A 21,200-nucleotide genomic window follows, 5' to 3' on the forward strand; every position below is an offset into this window, starting at 1 on the left:
CTTGACTGGGGAAAAAAATACTGGTGTGCATTCTTTCAGGAGCTTGTCAATATTGATAATGTGTCCTTCTCTACACTAAAAACTGAAGTACCTGTTGGACATTATGTATTGTTCCTTTCTGTTTGGTATTTACAGTACTTTCACTCACTACGCTAAAATTTAAAAAAAAATTAAATGCTAGAAAACAAACAAGCTTGACTTCTTCTTCCGAAACACAGAGGCTGTATATTGACAGGCTTTTATTTGCAGAGGGGTATATGTCTGATATATTTATTGCATGTTGCTCACATTGGTAGCACTGCCTATTTACCGCAATGGTTGCAATTGCTTGCCATTTCAAGACCCTGCTTTCTGTTGCTAATTCTAGGAAAAATGCTGAAAGTGTTGTATAATGAGAACATCCACCCTGTGCAAAAATACTTTGCTGCACTTACTCTCCAGACTAATAAAAATACGAATCAGGTTTAATTATTATTTAAAAGATGGTTCCTTTGTGTAGCACTTGGGTACCCATGTCAGCCTGTCTTTCTGCTGAGGCTGGATCTCTTGTTCAGTTAACAACTTCGCAAGTCAGAACAAAATTTGGTTTGTGTACAATGCAAACAGATTTACTACAATTTACAGCTAAATTTCCTAGACTTTCTCTTTTCACTGAATAAATTAAATCTCACAGTGGTTGAGCGTTCTTTCCCAGGTGAGGGTACCACGGTGCAGCTGAGCTGGATGTGATACTGGCTTAAGCCTGCTGCGGGTTGGGGCTGGGCGAGGATGCTGAGCACTGGTATCCTGGCTGTGCTGGCTTTCCATAGTCCCCTTCCTGACACTCAGACCAGGTGAGGGATTAATTGCTAAATTGAGTGTAAGTTGACAGCAAAGTCAGGACAGGAAGATGCAGGTTTGGGAGAGGGAGCCTGTAATTGGTGTTGGAGATGCAGGTAGAGACACAAGAGGAATGGATATCATAGAATCATAGAATGGTTTGGTTGGAAGGGACCTTAAAGACCATCTAGTTCCCACCCCGCTGCCATGGGCAGGGACACCTTCCACTAAACCAGGTTGCTCAAAGCCCCATCCAACCTGGCCTTGGACCGCTTCCAGGGAGGGGGCATCCACAGCTTCTCTCGGCAACCTGTTTCAGTGCCTCACCACCCTCACAGTGAAAAATTTCTTTCTTATATCTAATCTAAATCTTCCCTCTTTCGATTTAAAGCCATTACCCCTTGTCCTATCACTATATAACACTGTGAAGATAACACTGTGGGTTGCAGAAGTGGATGAGGAAGATGTGCAGAAGGGAGGTCAGTGGTGAAACCGTAGCACAACTCCATACACACATGTATAGCAGTAACTTTTACTTACAGCTTCTCTTTCTTTAGTATTAATTTGGATTTATTCAGTGCACAGGATAGCTGCTGTTTATGTAAATGACCAGTCATTTTTTTTCTCTTGTGTTGATCAGTGTTGGCAGCTTTGCTGTGGAGTGCTCAAGTCATTTGAAAGCAGAGTTATTCTCTTTCATCATCACTAAAGTACCCAGTCACCTTCTGGACATTAATGAAATAATTATTATGTCTCTCTGAATTGAAAAAAACCTGAACCAAACCCAAACATCTTTACTCCCATTTTTTTCAGTTATTGGTAGAATGGAGCTGTGGCTATCCAATTTGAGAGATAGGATTAAGTGTTCAGAGAAGACAGATTTATACCGAACTTTTACATGCCTTCAGAACCCATTTCCCGTTGTGTTGGGCTGGAGTAGATTGTAATCGACACTTACTTGGACCAGGCACCTAGAAATAAAGTCTGTACAAATGAAACGTGTAGGAATATAAGTGACTGGACTAACTTTATTCAGACTCTCTAGCTACTGTTGAGTTTTCTGCAGGTAATCATCCAGAGAAGATGAGGGAATGTGAAGAAGTTCTGCTTATGTTTTTGGGGAGTTCATTACAGGTGTATTGAACAGCAGAGATGAGTGGGAAAGTGCTTCTTTGAAGATGAAGTAGTGACTGGCAGTAATTGTGAATTAATCAGAGGCAGGAGCTGATGTTTCGGTAATGAAAAATGAAATGTCCAGTAAGATAGGGAAGGCATAGCTGGTTTTGAGCTTTGGAAATGAAACAAGGCAGTTTCACTCAGAAATAATCTGAGAAAATGTAATTAAAGGGTCTGTTTGGGTTCATATGTATTGAATAAGGTTCTGATGGCAAGCGTAATGCTAACATTTCTTAGCTCTGAGGATTTTGTAATCCTAAGAGGTGATAGGGAAATTTTCTACAAAAATACAAACCAATTGGCAACTTCTTATATGTATTTTATTAACGCTATGCAGGTGAACTGTGAAATGGACCTTTCTATTTGCAGAACTGCTAGCGTTAATAGTCCATTTTGAGCGGTTAAGAGTTTTTGTGTTGTTAATTTGAACTCAGAACAATAATAAAAAAAAAGTTGTTGATTTTTTTTTGTTTACTTTGATTTTGGTTTTGGTTTGCGTTTTTTTTTTTTTGGTAGAACAATGGCTTGACTTGCTTTGACACCTACGTAAACTTTTTTTAAAATAATATTTGCAAGAATCTACTACTGTGTACCTGTGCACAAACTTGACTCTTACAAGACACGTGAATTTTGTACAGATCCGTTTAAGAGTAACTCCTTGAAGTCCCTAATTCTGTTAAACTAACTAAGATGAATTTTAAGAACTTTCTTTTCGATGCCATTGTGTTGTTTCATCTCCATGTAAGTAGCCTAAATACATGACAGATGGCATGTGTGCTTTATGGACAGCTACATCCCTGTCTGGTGGCACAGCGAGGCCTGGGTGAGAAGCCCTGGCTGAGTCATCTCATCTCAGCAAAAGGGAAGTGGGGAAATTTTACACTGAACACATCAGGGTATGTCAAAGTACACTGGAAGAGATGCTTTAGATTTTCCTCTGTGCTGTAAAAATGAAATGATCTTTTAACTACTTCATTTCAATTTTGAAAAAAAATCATTCTGTCTGTAGTGGCTGTACATTAAAAGCTGTATCTTTTGATATAATAGGAATTGGTGTTTCTATAGAGATAAAAGAAACCCTGCAAGTTTGGGAGTTGGCTCAAATAGTTATTTCTGAAAAACGTCTGCAATAATATTCATCTGGGTTCTCAGAAACTTTCTTGATCTTCTAAATGTCCTTGGTTTACCTCATGATAGCACATCCAGGTGGAATTTGCCTTTCAGAAGAAAACTGCTTTCCAAATAAAGAAATAATTGCTTGATGCAGAGATTTTCACAGCTAGTTACTTTTCTTAGTAAATCAGAATTTTAAGTCAAATCCCTCTGCAGGTGTCCAATTTTTCTCTCCGTTCTCCTCAATGTAAATCAAAATCTGTGTTATTTTGAGAAGAAAAGAGAGCCTGATTACTGTAATATTAAAGATTTTTAAAAGGATACATCATACATCTGTTGATTATGGCAGTAGGGTTTTCATTAGGGTTGTGATTCCTCCTCTAAGCACCTATTTACAGGCACATGCATGTTTTTGATACAGATCTGTCTGCTGTCCGGGAAAAGCCAGACAGAGGCGTGTGGGAGCTGCTGTTTCTTAATTGCTTGGATAACTGACAGTGAGTCTGGTTCCAAAACTTGCTGTGTTTATAATTCTTGATACAAAAGGCACAAAAAGTAGATGTGATGGTGCCAGATAGCATCTGTTTTAGATAGCTTTTGATTTGCAGTTTCTGATGTGTTATATCCTAAGATACAGTATAGGCAGGAGGCAGGTAAGTTGGCTGTTGCCTTTGTCCTGGCTGTGCTCGGGGTCAGGCAGGGAGATGCTCCTTCCCTTGGCAGAATAAACCACAGGGGCACCAGGTGGGACAGGAAGAAAGAAAATGGGATGTGCAACAACTGGAGAGGCTTAAGTGTGAGCTGACCGTAGGAGGCTCTGGCAACGAGAGTAAAGATACTATCGGGGCTGGGAAATGGTGGAAAGAAAGATTTCCACAAGGATTTAGCTTGAGTCTTGCATGGTGGGCTGTATCCCAGGAGAGAGCTGAAAGTGGGTCTATCAAGAGCAAGTCCAAAGGACCTCTGCAAAGACCAAGTGGGGCAAGGGGAGTTTTGTTTACAAACTTACTTTAAGCTAATTAAGGGAAAAACTTGTGAGGCTGAAAGATGGTAAAGTGTAGGACTCAAGTGGTACTAGGTGAATGATGCTTACATTGTATATGTATAGATATCTGCTAGAATGACAGCATAAAGCCAGACATTTATTTGTTAGCAGAGGCATATCTACTAATAGGTAGGATGTTATTTCAGTCTCTTCTTAGATGTGTATATACTTATAATACGTTTTCTTGAAAAGACCACACATGGAAAGTTCCCCCAAAATATAGTATTATCAATGTCAAATTCATTTGTGATGACCTTTTATCATAGCTGAGATTCAAAATTGTATTTCATCAGCAACTCTGATTTTAGACTTGCAGCTTCAGTGCAATATAAATACTTGCGTAGTTTTCTATGATCACCAGTGTCCCTCACTTCAAAACAGGAAACCCATGGCAACAGTGATCTGCAAGATGCTGTATGAAACAGGGTGGAATGCTTCTTTTTAATGTGAAGCAACTCCAAATGTTCTCATTTTCTTGTATATACCTTTTTACATGTAACTTCAGAATTGTCATGGAGACGTGAATATTTATCTATTTCTAAACTTTATGCAGTGGTACATATAGAACTTCAGCTGAAATCAGTAAATATAGAGATGTAAACACTAGCTTATGTAATTTTTATGAATTATATAGATTATCCTTTGTATTGGGTTTATAAGCAACTTTTACTATATTTTGAGTTCTTGTTTACATTCATAATGCAGTTCTAGGCAGGTTCAAGATGCTGGTTAACCTTTGGAATGTATTACTTGCCTAGTGCTTAACAGAGATAGATGATGATGAAGTGCATATTAAAGCCTCTCAAAACACAGGATCATCAATCTTCAAGTAGCTTAGCTTCACGCAGCGCACTGCTATCCAGGATGCACAAGGCATATCTACAGCCCATGGAAGCTTGATGCATCCAGCCTCCTGCTTTTACAGCTTCTCAGTGGATCTCAGTTGGACATTACCAACTGCCTCTGCCTGCCTTTAATATCTCTTCAATAATTCAGTATGTCGTCTGACTCTGTGTGCTAAACTCATAACCTATCACTTATTATTTTACTGACCTGATGACTGTGGCTGTAGAATCTAAGTCCGTGTTGGAAACCTACTGTTCACACTTCATGCTATTTTCTGTTTGGTCACACAGGTAATTAAAAGCATAAGCTTCTAATGAGTAACATAGGTGTGAGAATGGTTTTAGATCTTCTTACTGGTAGTCCTTGAATTACCTTCATCTAAATGTGAAAGTACAGCATTCACAACTTTGACATTAAAATTATACATTTAGTGAATAATGTATGTACTTTTGGGAAAGTCAAATTAGAAATGAAATCAATTCGTTAGCATTAGAGTCTCATGTAACTCTTTGATGTCAGCCTTTTCTGGCATGTTATTAATAAAAGCCTATGATAAAATGTTTAAAGAGGTCTTGGTACTTTATGTAATTATACAAGCTGCATTTTCTTATACTGTTTTCAACTCTTTGCAAATGAGCCTCAGTGAGCTGCCTTGTGTGTTCAGTTGAGTCCCCTGTAACCTGCCCAGAGAGAGCTTGGAAGGAGTTTGCCCAAACACTGCTGACTGGCAGCTGATTTTGTGCTTTTACTTGTCTACCTTTCAAAAAAATACTGCCTGTGATAGCTTCTACAGTTGTTCTTATAACTGTAGTAAAATTATGACATAAAACTGACTAAACTATAAATATCATTACAAAAATGCGTGAAGTGACAAAAGCCAATTTTCAACAGTTTCAGACAGCAACAGAAAAGATTTTTGTGGTTGCGGAAGCACAGATTTGCACTGCACATGTGGTAACTGCAATAATCTGAAAATGGTAAAATGGCATTATTAAAATGAGTTAGCCTATTAAACCTAGATTTAAATTATTTTTTTTCTCTTTTTTAATATCTAGGATGAAGATCGAACAGAGGAGGACAACAGCAGAGTTGAACCTGTTGGACATGCAGACACTGGTTTGGAGAATGCTACCAGTTTTTCCCTGGAGTAAGTTACTGGCAGAACACATTGTTTTAATAACAAATCTTGAGACTGAATGTAGGCTAGCAAAAAACTTGGAATAATATGGGTGATACTACTCTTTAGAAAGTGGTGCAGTCTTTTTTAGGTCATGTGTCATTCTGGTTTTAAACAATTTGCTTCATGGACCTTTTTAAAGCAGATTTTAAACAGTTTAAAAAACCCGTGTTAAAGATGAGCATTGGAAACTTGACATTTGTAAGAGCCGATGCTACAGTAGATTTCCTGCCTCAAAGAATATGCTTATTTGATGGAACTCTGAAAACTTGACAGAAGAAATAGGATCAGTGCTAGCACAAATAGATCAACAGGCAAGAATTTCAAAGGGGAAAAATCTTAATTCCTGTCACTAGTTCACAGTCTACTGGGAAGTGTGTGGGGGTCACATAAGTTGTGCGGTCAAAAACCTCATACTTTGTACATGGATCAAAACTGATGTTTAGGACTGGGAAGCTCCTCCTAATTTAAAAAAAATCAGTAAAGGTTATTTTATTTCATCATGAGATACAGCAATCTTGACCTTTTGCATTTCGTTGCAAAGAGCTGATCCATACCTCACTATGGAATTAATGAGAAAATATCCTTTCTACCCTTAAATTAAACCTTTTAAATTGATTAAACTTAAATTTTAAATAAAAATAAATCTTCTGCTCCTATTATTTCTGAATTAAATTATGAATTAGGTGCAGAGGGTTTAAATCTTAGATAAAGATCATGGTGACATCCGTTAGGCAGTACATGCTGAGTTTTACTCCCTTCTATTTACAACATCTCTTACATTGTAAATTCCAAATGCAGTTTGCTGAATAGAGTTTGCTCTTGATGTTGCTTTTAAGTAACTTACTGACTTTTCATCATATGCTACCTCATTGCTTTCTGTTTTGATATCATACTTCTTTGTATGTTTGTTTGAAGTAGTTGGCCCGGACTTCTGAGAAAATCAGGAAGGAAAATTGAAACAATCTCTCTTAGGAAGGGATCATTTCCTTTTGTTTTCTGTTTTACAGAGTTTAACATCTGAATTTGGACTGGATTTTTTGAAGAAAAAGTGTAAGAAAAATGAGTGCCTAGGCCTTAAATATGTATTTTGGAAAAAAGGAAAGTTACTGACTCAAGCAGTAGAACTAGTTAAACAGCATAGGCTGGATATGAAAGCTGACTTTTTTTAAATTTAAGCTGTATTTTCACATATGACAGTTCCAGGTGAATCATACTGATTTTTACTTGTTCTCTTCCTCAGCCCTCAATTTTCTTTCAAGCTAATAGGCAAGTTGGAAAAAAGTTGATCATAGGGAGCCATAGGGATACCAATAGCAAAAGATGTCTTTTAGAGTACCTTTTGGAGCTGAAAGGCGTTGCTTGATTCCCATGAGCTGTTTTGCACACTAGTTAATGAAAACTTAGCCTTAATGTACAGTGAGAATGAAATGAAGTTAGCCTATACAGGGAATATTACCAAATACTGTAATGCTGTTAGTCTTAAAACATTGATCGAGGTCTGAAGAATAAACGTTTTTGGATGAAGTCTCTCAGCTCTCTTGTTGTTGCAATATTTTTCTTGAGCTGAACAGTGGCAACAGGGATAGAGGCCTTCCATTTGTGTTATTTAAAAAAATGAGTTTAAAAACTCAGACACAATTTGAGGCGTACAACAAACGTGAAGACTACCTTAAAAATATATTAAAAAATTTAATGTGGAAAAAATATAAAACAAACTCTAACACAGGATTTTTGTTGACTTCCTAACTGTATGTGGTCTGGTTATTCTCAAACTCTGGATTAAGCACTGCAAGCTGTCGTGAAGGGCCACCATATGATCAAGAGCTTATTGAAGGAAGTAGAAAATTTTTTACTGCTGTCATAGGGCATTGGTCTTGCTCTTCGCTCCATTTCTTGATTAAATTTGATTTGTACGCTTATGAGAAACAAGCTTCTCAAAGATCTGTGTATATATACGTAGTGCCAGGAAATACAGAAAAAAGTATGCAATACTAGAGAGAGGCATAAGCCACAAATTTAGATTGTGGCTTTCATTCAGATCTCTCACTTCCAGATTTACTGAGAGGTTTGGCCTTCATGTATTATTTTCTCATTTGGGTATTTATAACTCTTTATGGTTTATGGGCTATATTGCACCTTTCCAGATGTGGGCATGTTTCAAATGCATCAGTAGATTTAGTCCAAATCTATTTCTAGAATTTTTGCATGTCTCTTTCTGAGCCTGTACTTTCCTCTGTCACTTTTTCCTTCTCTACAACAAAAAGTGTAATTCAAAACTAGATGCATAGTTGCTTCAGGAGGACGTCTGGTTGGCTTTGAATGTTGTAGTTAAATCTTACTTTGGAAACTTTGCTTAGTAGGGAGATACAGATACAGCAATCTTCCAGTAAAAGAAAGTAATTACAATAAACCAAATTAATGTTTTTAAAACTAGAAGAATTTAACCAATTAAAAAACTAGTAATTCTCATTTGATTAAGGGATAGTTATGCGAAAGCTAATGTTAAGGCTTAGAGTGGGCTCTCTCTAAGATAAAAAAAATACAGTGTGCTAGTGCTATGATCGGCTTTTAGGCTTCTGAGGAAAAACTGTATGTAGTATTTAAGGTATTTCCACTCAATGGTCCAAACAGTTAACTTTAAATTTAACTTTCGAGTAAGGAAGAAATAAAATAATATGCATACGATGATGATGATACCTATTTTTATGTAGCAAGCTAAGTTTACAAAAAATTTCTTTGATTTTTGTTTGTTTTATTAATTGAACTATTTTTGATGATTGATCTCCTTTCATGCCATCAGATTAATCTTCAGGTATGTAGCATTCAACAATGCTTTCATCACCATGACTTGATTTCTGGAATGGTTTTGTTTTCTGTGTATGTTTGTGTGGGGTTTTTTGATTCCTTCACAGTACATGTTCATATTCCCTCATTCGTCATTGTCTCACAGTGATATGGTAAAGCTCGTAGAAGTCTCCAATGACGGCGGGCCTTTGGGAATCCATGTAGTGCCTTTCAGTGCCCGAGGCGGAAGGTAACGTATTGTGTAGGATTTTAATTGAATTGTAACTTGCTGTGTTTTATCTTAGTTGTGTTATTTTTTGTATTGTGTGCCTTTCCCTTCTGTAGAATATTGTATGTTTTTCAAAAGACAGCCTCACTGATTAAGAAAGGAAGAAATGCAAGTTTACTGACCATACTCGGAATGGGCTGTATAATGGAAAGGCTCTGCTTAAAAGGAGTTAGAGCCGTCGGGTTTTAATAGATATTCTGTTGTCATCTTATGGGAAATTGAAGTGTAAAGACGTTTCTTTTTTGACTCTTAAAAATTATAATCTGCTGCTTTAGTTCTGGTAGATATTTATGCAACATTTCCTTGCTGACTGCTTAGAGCCACAAGTTCCCAAATAACAGGAGGAGTCTAAACCAGGGGTGTCCTACACCTGCGCTTGATAAAAGTCAAGAGAAAACAGTCATCACACTTTTGGTATTTAGTGTTGTCCCATCTGTTGGGGTGAAAATGAAATAGCGAAACCAGTTGAAACATTCTGGTTTTGGGGAAGGTGAACATGTTTTATTATATGACAGGCTGGAACTCCTGAAGTTGGATTGTTTACAAAAAAAGTGTAAAGTAAGTCCTTTACATTAAAAAATACAATGTGGGGGATTATATTAGTAAGCAGAATGCATCATCTCTGATGCTTATTTTGCTAAAGCAGAGTTTTAGCATTTAGGGTCATTGTCTCAGAAAAATAGCTTAACTTTTCTAGTAATCAGTGGTGGATTTGAAGCTTTTAAGTGTGTTGAAAAATGATAGTTCTTCAGGAATATATGGAAATTTTATTTTGGTGATACGTATTCTAAGTATACACTGTATTTTCCCTCTTTAAGGAAAAGGGGAACAAATACATATTTTAAAAAATAATCTGTGATTACACATGGGGTGTTATGTTCTCACATGTCTGTCGAACCAGCAACCATTTCTGTTTAGTGATGAAGAGCAACACTAACTTGCTATACATCTATATATAGATCTTAAATATTAATACCCTCTTTTCAGAAATAATAAATGTATTTTTCCTTCTATACCAAATACCTTCACAGGATTTTAAACACAGTATAAGAGCTTTATTTGCAGTTGTTATGTTAAACCCAATGCTTTCATAGGCATACTGACATGTATTATGAGAAAATGTTATTTTTTTTTAAATTTGAGGCTACTTTTTCTAAGGACTACAAGTATGAAGAACAAACTTCTCTAAAGTGGTAAACTGTTGTCTTCGTAATCTGAAATTTAGTAAATTCAGTGTGGGGATGGAAAGGGCATGAGTGAATGGTACTTCAAACATAAGCTCAGAAGTACATCCCATAAAGTTGGAAATCGTTGAAATGTTCACACGGTTATCTGGGGTTTAGACAGTGTGAAGGCCAAGAAAAAGAAGAGATTTAAGAATGTTGGCTGCCTACTAAGTACTTGTTTAATAAAATTGATATTAGAAATGTGTATTTTGACATTTTGAATAAGAATTTTAACTCAAGTAAAATTCACTTCCAGGATGTTAATGTGGTTGTCAAGTCTGAGACAAAGCTTAAACTGTTTATACATAATGAGAGCATGTAAAATAAAGCCATAAACACAGAAATAAAATACCTCGTTTTTTTTTTTAAGGGTGCTAGCTATGTCAAGAGCTGTGTAGGACTTTTAACTCTCTTTCTTTTGTCCTGAGTTTGGGATTATTTGATAAAGTTTTATTACAGGAAAGATGATTTTAAATACAGATGTTTAGAATGAGGACATACTTGAAAAACAAATTCTGTTACAAAGGAAATAAGTTTTGTTTTAAATTTGACCTACTTTTTCTTCACAATACTAGAACTCCTCTCATTGAAAAATGGATGGTATGTGCAATTGCTGTCTGAGTTTTTTCGCCCCCCCCCCCCCCCCCCCCCCCCCAATAATCTGCTGGAGAGGAGAGGTACTTGTGTCCATATCTTGAAAGTGTGGAGGAGCAGAGTTGGAGAGGACCTTGGATATTCCCAAAACGTTTCTCCCATGTTCTCTGCATGGGAGAAAAGTAAGAGTTCGTTGCTTGGTATTGATTACAAGCACTTGTAGGGCTGCTTTACTGTCAAATGTGCTCACACCTTTACATGCTTTCAGTGAGAACAAAGACATTTTCTCCAGGTGCCTGCAGCCTGCAGTGTGGGCAGGGAAAGGAATGCACCCAACTTCAGTTTTGGAGCACTTGGTGGGGATTTTTGGTTTCTTTTTTGGGTTTTTTTTTTTTGGATTTTTTTTTTTTTTTTTTTTTTTTCTTTTTCTTCCCCCTCTCCTGGTCCCTTAGCTCTTTTGAGCAGATAAGATACACTTAGGTCTCCTTTTGCTAGAATCAGAGGGAGGGCAGATGCTTGGCAGGGATTCTCTTCTGCCTACTTGTTTCTCACTCTAGCACATGGCTGCTCTTTGTTCCTCCTCTGGCTGCAAAGCATACTGCTCCATGCTACAGTGAACTAACTACTTGAGCAGGGGATCTGCTCAGTAGAAACCTAAATATACAAAACCAAACACAGGACTCAGCGAAGACTTTGAGGGATGTCCAAAAAGGAAAGATCTGATGTATCATATAGCTTAGTCCATTGGCCCACCATTGTTTTATATTTGCCTGGTGTTCAATTCCAGCTATGCTGTGTTTTCAATTGTTTTTCTTCCAGTTCCTTTCTTTTGCTTTTGAAAATGTTACTCAATAGACAATGGTTATTAAATCAATAATTTTAAAAAGTGAAAAAGTATAAAAACATACTAATGCAATTCTCCCTTTTTTACCCTATGCAATAAGCAGGGGCCTTCTTCCACCAAAAAATCCCCTTTCCTCCAAAGCAAACACCTGAAACCTCTAAAAAATTATATGCCATAACTATGTCCTTTATTTATATTAAGGAAATATTTGACTTTTTCACCATCTTTTGAGGATTTGGGTTTGGAGTAAGAATCTGTCTTCAATATTGGCTTTTCATCTTGAACAAAATCTGTAAAGATCTCTGCATCATCTATATAGGTGCTACTAATTATTTCTGTTCCTAATAAAACTGAGACTTCTTTTTGATGAAAAAAACCCCAAAAAAACAAAACCAAACAAAAACAACTCTTCGTAATTCTCTGGAAAAAATACTATTGATTTGTAAAGACATGGTCAAACATTCCTCTCTGGATATGTTTCCTTATTATCCTTCTGTTTTTACCTCTTAAAGTTTATCAGTCCTTTATTGGCCTTTTTGATCATATGCTTTGAGTAACAAAGTTTATTCACCGTATCAAAAGGGAGGAGGGGTATACATATTCGTCACCTTACGGTTGTGAAGTTTTTCAAGATAAAAGTTTTATTTGCAAAACCTGCTTGCATATTTGCAATGGCATAGATGCAATGCTAAGCAGAATAGGAGGCATGAAAATGAAAGCAGAAAGAAGGACAGAATAGAAAGTGAACAGGAAAGTGTTTAGACAAGTAGAGCAAAGAGAAAATGAATGAGAGGAAAGCATAAAAGGAAAGAAAATTCTAAATCTGTGCAAAATTGCCTTTAGCACCAATCCTTCCTTCTTATTAGGTGCTCTGAGAGGAGAACAAGTACTCAGTCCCTTAAGAAAAGCATTTGAGCAATCCTAGCTGATGGGAGATGTTATGTTGATGCATAAATGGGATTGCATCTAGTTCTCCTCTGCAAGTTTAATAGTAATTATAGCATAATTTACCATTATATGGCCTCTTCTACTTTGCAGAGTCTTTAAAATCTTCTCAAGCTCTATACACTAGCTGCTCTTTTGAAGTCTTTGGAAGGATATTCAACTGACACAAGGAATATATGAAATAACATCAGAAATCTCTGTGAATAGTAATATGGAAGTTATAGTCCCATAGTCCCAAGTCTACTGTGAAGTCTACTTAGTAAAACAGAACAGAAAAGGATGTGGGTATTCATCTGAAAACCCCGTGAAGACCATTCATTAATAAGTATCAGGCATATTACTTTGATGCAGAGCAGTATGTAGGGCTCTGCCAGCTGTTCTTCCTATTGAAGCATGCCACAAAATCCATGATAAACCGTACAGCTAAAACCTGCAGCTAAAAATATTTAATCTGTGTTCTTATGTTCTATATCCTAAATGTCTTACAAATATTAAGGAAGTCTCAGAAGAATGGGAAAAGTAAGAGACTGAATTTTGTTGCTTTTTGTCAGTTTGAATGAGAAATGCAACAGATTTTATTAAAAAAATGGAAAACCCTAAATGAAGGTAGGCATTGATGTATACACAATCCCTGCACTAGAAATTTGTTTATATGTTTTTCTGTGCTGTAGTTCATAAAATGTTTTTGCTTTTAGTGGAAGTGCCCTTCATTTTCTAGAGTTTATAAGTCACTTCATATTTCACTGTAAAAGTTTCAATCTTTTACTCAAGATACAAAGAAAACTAAAGTAATATCTAATGGCCATTGTGTATAGTGAGAGCCCTTAATACCACCTTCAAGGTGCCTCTCTAATGATCATATTCTGTTTGATCATCTAAGAGGTATGTGTTATCTGCATCTCCATTTATTCCTCTCCTGCATTTGCAACCTTTTAAGTCTCAAAGGTAGCCATGGTTTTCAAAAACATATGCATTGAGAAAAGATTCCCTGTGGTGTGAATTCCCTTACTCTTTTAGCTGAATTCAAGGCTTTATTTGTCTGATCTCAACCTTTAAAAAGTTATATAAACTTAATTTGAAGTATTATTCAAGCTGAAAAGCTGAGGAGTAGTAACCAAAGATTGGAAATTGGTTCCGGACTTCAGGCATGAAAGATGATAAAGTTATTTTAGTGTCTCCGCAGTAGCACTGTGACGTCAATGTTGTGCAAAGGAGTTTATGTCCAATTTAGCATTGAGCAGCCATGATAATTTAACTTGAACAAACAAACAAATTTGCCTACTCTGACCTTCGAATCTCAGGAAATTTATACTGTGTTTATGTTCCTCTAGAACTTCTCAGAGATTTTTCATTGCATGAAACTACTGCACATTGGCTTTTCAATCAATCCTTATTTTTGCCCCTTAATCTAGTTTTTGCCTTCTCATGTTAGTGACTTTACATAAACATCTAAATTGGTTATTTTCTGTTCTGTCTGATTTGATTATATTACGGTTAGCTTGCAGGTAATAGGTAAATAACTTCAGTGTGTACGTACAATGGGTGGTGATGGCCGAATCATATTCTAGATGCTCAGTGTAATATTTTTATTACTCTCATAGTATTTACACTGTCAGTTTTTATTATGACAAATTATCATCATTTCCATAAAGTTGGATGTCATGTGGGGAGTTCACAATTTCAAAAAACTAGCCAGACTAACTCAGACAATTTAGATGTCAATAAAACAGTCGCTGCTTATTTCTAGTTTTATCATTGGTTGTAATTTATACTGAGAACTGAAATGTTAACACATGTAGCTGAGTTTATTTTAATTGTATAATTAGAGTAATGAACCTTGTGGAAATACAGTGGTGCAAATGCTAATATAATCTAAGATGTTTACATTCCCAATTAGGTATTTCAAACAAATACAAAGATTGAGCTCTGCTTTGATAGTTTCCCTTTTGTCCGCATGCCAGCTAATGTTAGTCTAAAACAGTGCAGGTACCAAATTTCCATTTATAGTTATTGTTTCGACAGGGTTGTAGACTTGCAGATTGTTTTGCAGAGGATCACACAATATTTAATCTCATTCTTGAAGAAGGTATAGTTTAAAATGTTTATAATGGAAGAATTTATGTTAGAAAATGTGTTGACTTACTGGACAAGATTAAGCAAATTCAAATGCACCCATATATTTGTATGCTACATGGTTGTGTTTAAACAAATAAATATACTGGATTTTGTATTTTATACTAGATTAATTTACAGGCTTTCAAAATTTATGTTTTCCTAATGTAGGAAATGTAATATTGAAACTGTAGTAGAGCTACATCTCCACTGACCGGGATTAATGGTGGTGGCATACGACAGGGAAAAAACATCCAATTAGTTTTTAGGTTATTGTGTATTTGCAGTATCAAGTCTACTCTGTTTATCTCCAGTTACTGCAACAACAAACATGAATTCCCATAATGCCTTTTTTTTAGAGTCATATTCTTATATCTAACCATAATAAGCTGAAGAAATACCGCTGGAATTTGATAGGCTTTTGTTACTAAAATTTTCGGGAACATACATTTTTTGCAAGTTCTAGGAGAGTTTGCTCTGCAGCACCATGTTCCAGAAATTGTTTCTGGAACTGGGTCGAAAATGATCTTCTGCCCCATGTGTCTATATAAAAAAATTAAATAAATTAAAAGGCCCTGTGAGGATCCTGGTTCTAAATTTGACTCGGTCTGTTCATCCAGCCTTGAGTCTGTTCTCAATAACTTTAGCTTTATATGCCTTGGTTAACCTAGCTCTAACATTTGTTAAAAAGCAAAATCCTCAAGAGCACCATATGTTGTGTCTGAGATGAGCAATCTTGCATTAGTAGAACTTGTAGCCTTTGTTTAATGAGATTATTTGCAATTCTGACTGGTAGTTTATTTATGTGTTACATTATTTTACTGTTGGTTAGGATTAGTAATATTTTTACTAGATTTGAGAGCTTAGGTGAAGTAAATTTAAGAAATGATAAACCATGCATAAAGGTGCATCTTACATTAATAATTTAATATAACTTCAGAATCCGAAACAGTAGAAAGCAGTGTTTCAAGATAAATGCTATGCAAAAACCATTAATAGACCAATTACTTTGTAATCATAAGTACATGGAGACATTGCGATGAAATAATATTATTTTGTATAGTGTATTATCATAGTATTAACTCGGAGTGTTGTACTTTGGTAGAGTATGTTTTACATTTAGCATATTGATATTTTGATATTTTTTATATTTAACCATATAAACAAAACACCTGTTGCAGTTACTGTGTATGCTGTTGTGCAGGTGTTGCACGCACATCCATATTCTGAATTGTCTTAGGGCATTATGGAGGAGCACACCTGTATCAAAGGGCTGTTGGGCATGAAGTGAAAGAAGAGGAAGAGTAGATACAATTCTTTCCTCTTCCCCTCAAATATTTTGGTGGTTTTCCCTTAAATGTTGCATTCCCAATTTTATATTTGCTTGCTTCTCTCTTCCCCATTTAGAGATATGCTCTTCAGTAAGACATTGTCTCGCCAGAGAAATTCAACAACTCAGAAGTGAAAAAGTCACAAACTTATTTTCTAACCATCAGGTTTATATATATCAAAACTATAAAATGTGGTAAAGGCATACAAGTCTTTTTCCTTTTTATTCTTAACATTCATGACTGTTATTGTAGTGCTTTTAGCAACTGACAAACAATCTATAAATTTATTTTTTTTGGTAATTATCAGTTTTAAAAATCTGAGACTGTGTTCAAAGCTTATTGTAATGAACAGAAGGAAAAAAGGGATTGAATCAGTATTTTTAAAGTTTCTTTTGTTTTACTTCCCATGATGACATACCTTCATAATTATCAGCACGTTTTAGTACAATAAATGGAGCACAACGTGGGCATTAAGTTAGTGTTTGATTGTTATGGACTTTATAGAATTTTTTTGCCATGCAAGCTATTAGAGGATTGTGGGAAAGGCAAAGAGAAAAACACCTAAAGTATCTAGATAATACAAGGTATTTTACTACTATGGTGATCAGAAAGAAAAATACAGTGGAAGAATTGTTTTTGCCTTGGGAAAAGTGGGAAAATTGGTTTTGCCTTTTTTTTTTTTCCTTTCTTTTTTCTTTTTAATGGGAGATGCTGGGTTGTTGGAAGGAATCTACAAAAGGTGGAACTTTCCAAACTCAAAGAATATCAACTTGGAATGGGGAGCGATAGGACTAGATACACACTAGTATTGGTTGTGCTTTTCAAGGGTTTTTTTTTGTTTGTTTTTGTGGTTTGGGTTTTTTTTGTGTTGTTTTTTTTTTTTTCCCCTCCCCTGAAATGCATGTATTCTAGAGAAATGAAACTTTAGTTTTATGGAATCTTTCTTGCCCTTGTGCTCACTGGTGTTACTGCAGAGACAGATTCCTAATTGCAGCAGCTGAGCTAAAGTCAAGCCCAATCACAGTTAGCATCAATGACTGCACCCAAATGGTCCATTGGGAACCAAATGAGGGTGGAGAAGGTTTCCCTCTGATGGGACCCCTGGACAGGTCAAAGGTGCAGTATGTTAGGTGTCTGCAAAATACTCTGTATCAGTTGGAAACGGAATAGTATCACTTAAATGTTAATGTCTGACTCAAACTTCATCTGATGATTTGTGTTGTCAAAATGCTTTATGTTGTTTTTCTCCTCATAGTCTGTTTTCATGTATAGATCCTTTCAATATCATATCTTGATGTCTCTAGGTGGTTCCAAAATGGAAATACTACTAGGATCGTTTCTCTTACTCCTTCGTCTGCCTTGTAGGAGAAAACGTATGACTATTCCGTAAAATAAATGTCATATTTGTGTATGTTGATGATAAATTGGTAAATGAAGAATTAAAAGTGGAAGAAATAAGTTAATTTTTCCTTTTTCTGACCCATTTGATGAAGTGCTCAAGTGCATATATAACTTTTGAGTGCATGAGGAGTCCTTTTAAGCATCGTTGACTGATCATTTACTTTGAGGTATGTGTGAACTGAAGTGCTATGATCACTGAAAGTTTTGTCCTGAAAAACATATGTGGTCTTGCAATTCCTGCCACGCCACCGAGTATTTTTCACACCATGCCTTTAAATGACTTCTGAAAAAGTAATGCTCTTGACTTGGATGATGTCAGTTTGTCCCACTTGATACATCCTGTGGGATTTCAATATAAAGTTGATCTTCTTTAAAAAAATCAAGTGCAGTGTTGATGCAAGAATAATCCTGAAGGTTGACTCCTCCTTCAAACCTAGAGTTCAGGTATAGAGACATCATAGACTCTTCACACCATCCTCCTAGTACCTCAGAAATCCACTCTTCAGGATCCGTTTCATAATTTCAGGTTGAATATTTGTTTGCCTTTTCTCTCTAAGAATGTCCTTAAGACGACACTGTGGGTAAGCGCTAGACAGAGGTGACCAACTCGTTGCACAGAGGCTATCAAATGGTAATTGTCTTCAGTCCTTACTGAACCAATTAATTTAAGATAATATGCTGAATTAGAAATGAAGTTTAAGTTTTTAATGTCCTCTTTACTGCGTAGTAAAAAAAAGTTAAGGTTTAAAAATAAAAGCATTTGGTTCATGTGAAGTTCCTGAATCCTCTATCCATCCCTTCATTATAGGCTGCTTATTACATGAGATGACCCCATGTTTCACTTGCACAGAAGCGGTAGTGATGGCTGTGATATTCTCTGCTAATTCAGAAATTCAAATTTTAAGTTGAACCTGTTTTACTTCAGTTAACTAGCAGAAAAGATGCCGGCTCTCAGATGTATGGTACTTCTTGGAGCTTTTACTGCTCAGAAATCTAGACCTTTTGCAAGAATGGACATGCTATCATCCCACTGCCTGTTCATTCTTACTTTTAAATTACATACTTGATTCACCTAAGCTTTTTGTTTCGTGGATAAGGGGTGATAATTCAGGTAATGTTTATAAATTATTTGAAACTATGATATCCTACTTCAAGGTAAAAATGGTTTAAAATTTAGTTTCTATAGTGATGATGATAAAATACTAAATCAGTAGGATTTTCTATGCTGCAAATTGTTCAAACAGTAATCATTTGTAATCTTAATGTTCCAGAACCCTGGGGCTGCTGGTAAAGCGATTGGAGAAGGGTGGAAAAGCTGAACAAGAAAACCTTTTTCGTGAGAATGATTGTATTGTCAGGATTAACGATGGAGACCTTCGGAATAGGAGGTTTGAACAGTAAGTGTACTTACCACGTGTTACATTGCGTTATTTAACACTGCACCTTGCAGTAATTTGAGGAAAGTAAGAAAAAATTGTCTAAGCTTACCTTTCTAATAAAGACAAGACACACTAAGGGACGTTAGTGGTTTTTAATTAGCCAAACTACAAAAAACTCAGGATAATTATTGTCATTAGAGTATATGCACTTCTCATTTGATAGTTTTTGCACATTAAGGATTTTTCATTCTTGCTTTGGTAAACTGCTTATCCTGAAATTCCTGTATGACTTTTAATCTTATATTTGCATTGCATCATGTTCAATATAAGTGGACAGCACGGAGACTTTATTTTTATCATTTTAAAAATATTTGTGGTTTTTATATATGTGAGAACTAAAGGTACTATATGCAGAAACTTCCTGGAGAAGTTTGAGAGTTCATAAATATTTGGTCAGTGGACACCTGGACTTGGTAGAATCCCGAAACAGTGAATCGGAAAGACTTTAAAGTGAAATCAGGTTGTAGTTCACACACAGATAATTGAAAGAGAAAGCAGAAAAGAGGTATGCAGAAAATGAATGATTTTAAAGATGATATTATTGTTCTGAAAACCCGAACGTGTTAAGGGTCGAAGGAATATAATTTATTCTGATCGTTCTATACTTAATATACATTTGAAATGTGTTTTCTATTTCTTTGACTCGAACCTGGATTGGAACACGCCCCTGTGCCATATGGTTGAAAGCAGCTTGTCTCTGCTTGTTCTATGGTTCTGAATGACAATTTGTTAAGTCTGTGAAGAGACTTGTTGACTTTGTGTACTTTGGATCATGACCTAGAGCCCAGTGTCTGTCTGTGCAGGATTAAGCGTTTTTGTTCCTATTTCTTAATGTTGTATTCTGAAAGACTGCTAACTTACAAAAAGTAAACTAGACTTTTTGCAAGACTGCATATACTCTCAGCAAATTATGGAAATACATAGTCTTTGTATAAAGCGTAATTTTTATTCTAATAATTCTGTTGTCATTGTGATTACTTTTGTCACAATTATTGCAATTGTCAAGGTTCAAAACAAAAGGACACTACAATCCTGCCATAGAACTGTCTGCATTTCAAGAGTGTGGTTAACGTTTTTGGTATTCCGAATCCAGTATTTCGTACGTTAGTTGCTAAGCATATTTAACCATTGTGTTGCCCTAAGGCAATAAACCTTAGCAAAAAGCAGACCAAGTAGACTAGTGAACAGATTCAAGTTTTATGGTTTATGCTTGGGTGCAATGTGTCTGTCAGCTTCTGTTGCTTAATTAACATTAGTAATTATACTTATAATGTCTTGTCATCTGCCAGTCCTAATTTGCTAATTTTCTGTTCATTTTGAAACCTAGAGCACAGCATATGTTTCGCCAAGCCATGCGTACGCCTTTTATTTGGTTCCACGTGGTCCCTGCAGCAAATAAAGAGCAGTATGAACAGTTATCCCAAAGTGAGAAGAACACATACTACTCCAGCCGGTTCAGCCCTGATTCCCAGTATGCAGACAACAAAAGTATTCACAATTCTGGACTTCACACGTTACAAAGAATGTCTCGAGCGGGTAACCAGTCCGATCAGACAGACTCCTACTCGCAGCTACCTCATAGTGTGAATTCATCAGGGAAACCACCCTCGGGCCTGGTACCATCACCTCAGAAAGTTCTCACCTCCACTGCAAACAGTGGGTATAACACCAAAAAGATAGGGAAGAGGCTCAGTATACAGCTAAGAAAAGGTAAGGCACTAGTACACTCCTCATATAGCCTGAGATATGTATGCCTAGTGTAGGTACCTGCATCCAATGCCATTGTATTGGGCAGGAGAGCTTGCAGTAGTGTGGGGGATGCGATGGGTTGATTTTTGAAGCCAAGGGGCTGAGTTGTCCCTTATAGCATGCCCAGGAGTCCAGCGGTACATTTGGTGTGTGCAGTGGGTTTGCAAAAGGCCATTTTGAAGAGTGCTTTAACATTTTTTTCTGTCTGTCAACTAATAGAGAAGTGCAGTAAGTGCTACAAATTCTGTTGGCCAAGAACCAGGGAGTGGTGAACTATGTAATATAAATAAATATTTATATTAATTAT

At 36.2% G+C, this 21,200-nt stretch overlaps 1 protein-coding gene across 1 annotated transcript; it reads left to right on the top strand.

The window, feature by feature from the left end:
• Positions 1-5,857: 5,857 nt before the first annotated feature.
• LOC104163195 (partitioning defective 3 homolog) lies at positions 5,858-20,854 on the top strand (the record flags this gene model as incomplete). Its single annotated transcript, XM_009702113.1, has 5 exons — positions 5,858-5,953; positions 6,055-6,146; positions 9,130-9,213; positions 18,977-19,102; positions 20,472-20,854. Coding segments are annotated over exons 1-5 (781 nt in total), but the record flags the coding sequence as incomplete, so codon positions are not given.
• Positions 20,855-21,200: the final 346 nt, after the last annotated feature.

This window comes from Cariama cristata, unplaced genomic scaffold (genome assembly GCF_000690535.1).
Source record: "Cariama cristata isolate BGI_N322 unplaced genomic scaffold, ASM69053v1 scaffold17516, whole genome shotgun sequence".
Taxonomy (NCBI): Eukaryota; Metazoa; Chordata; class Aves; order Cariamiformes; family Cariamidae; genus Cariama; species Cariama cristata.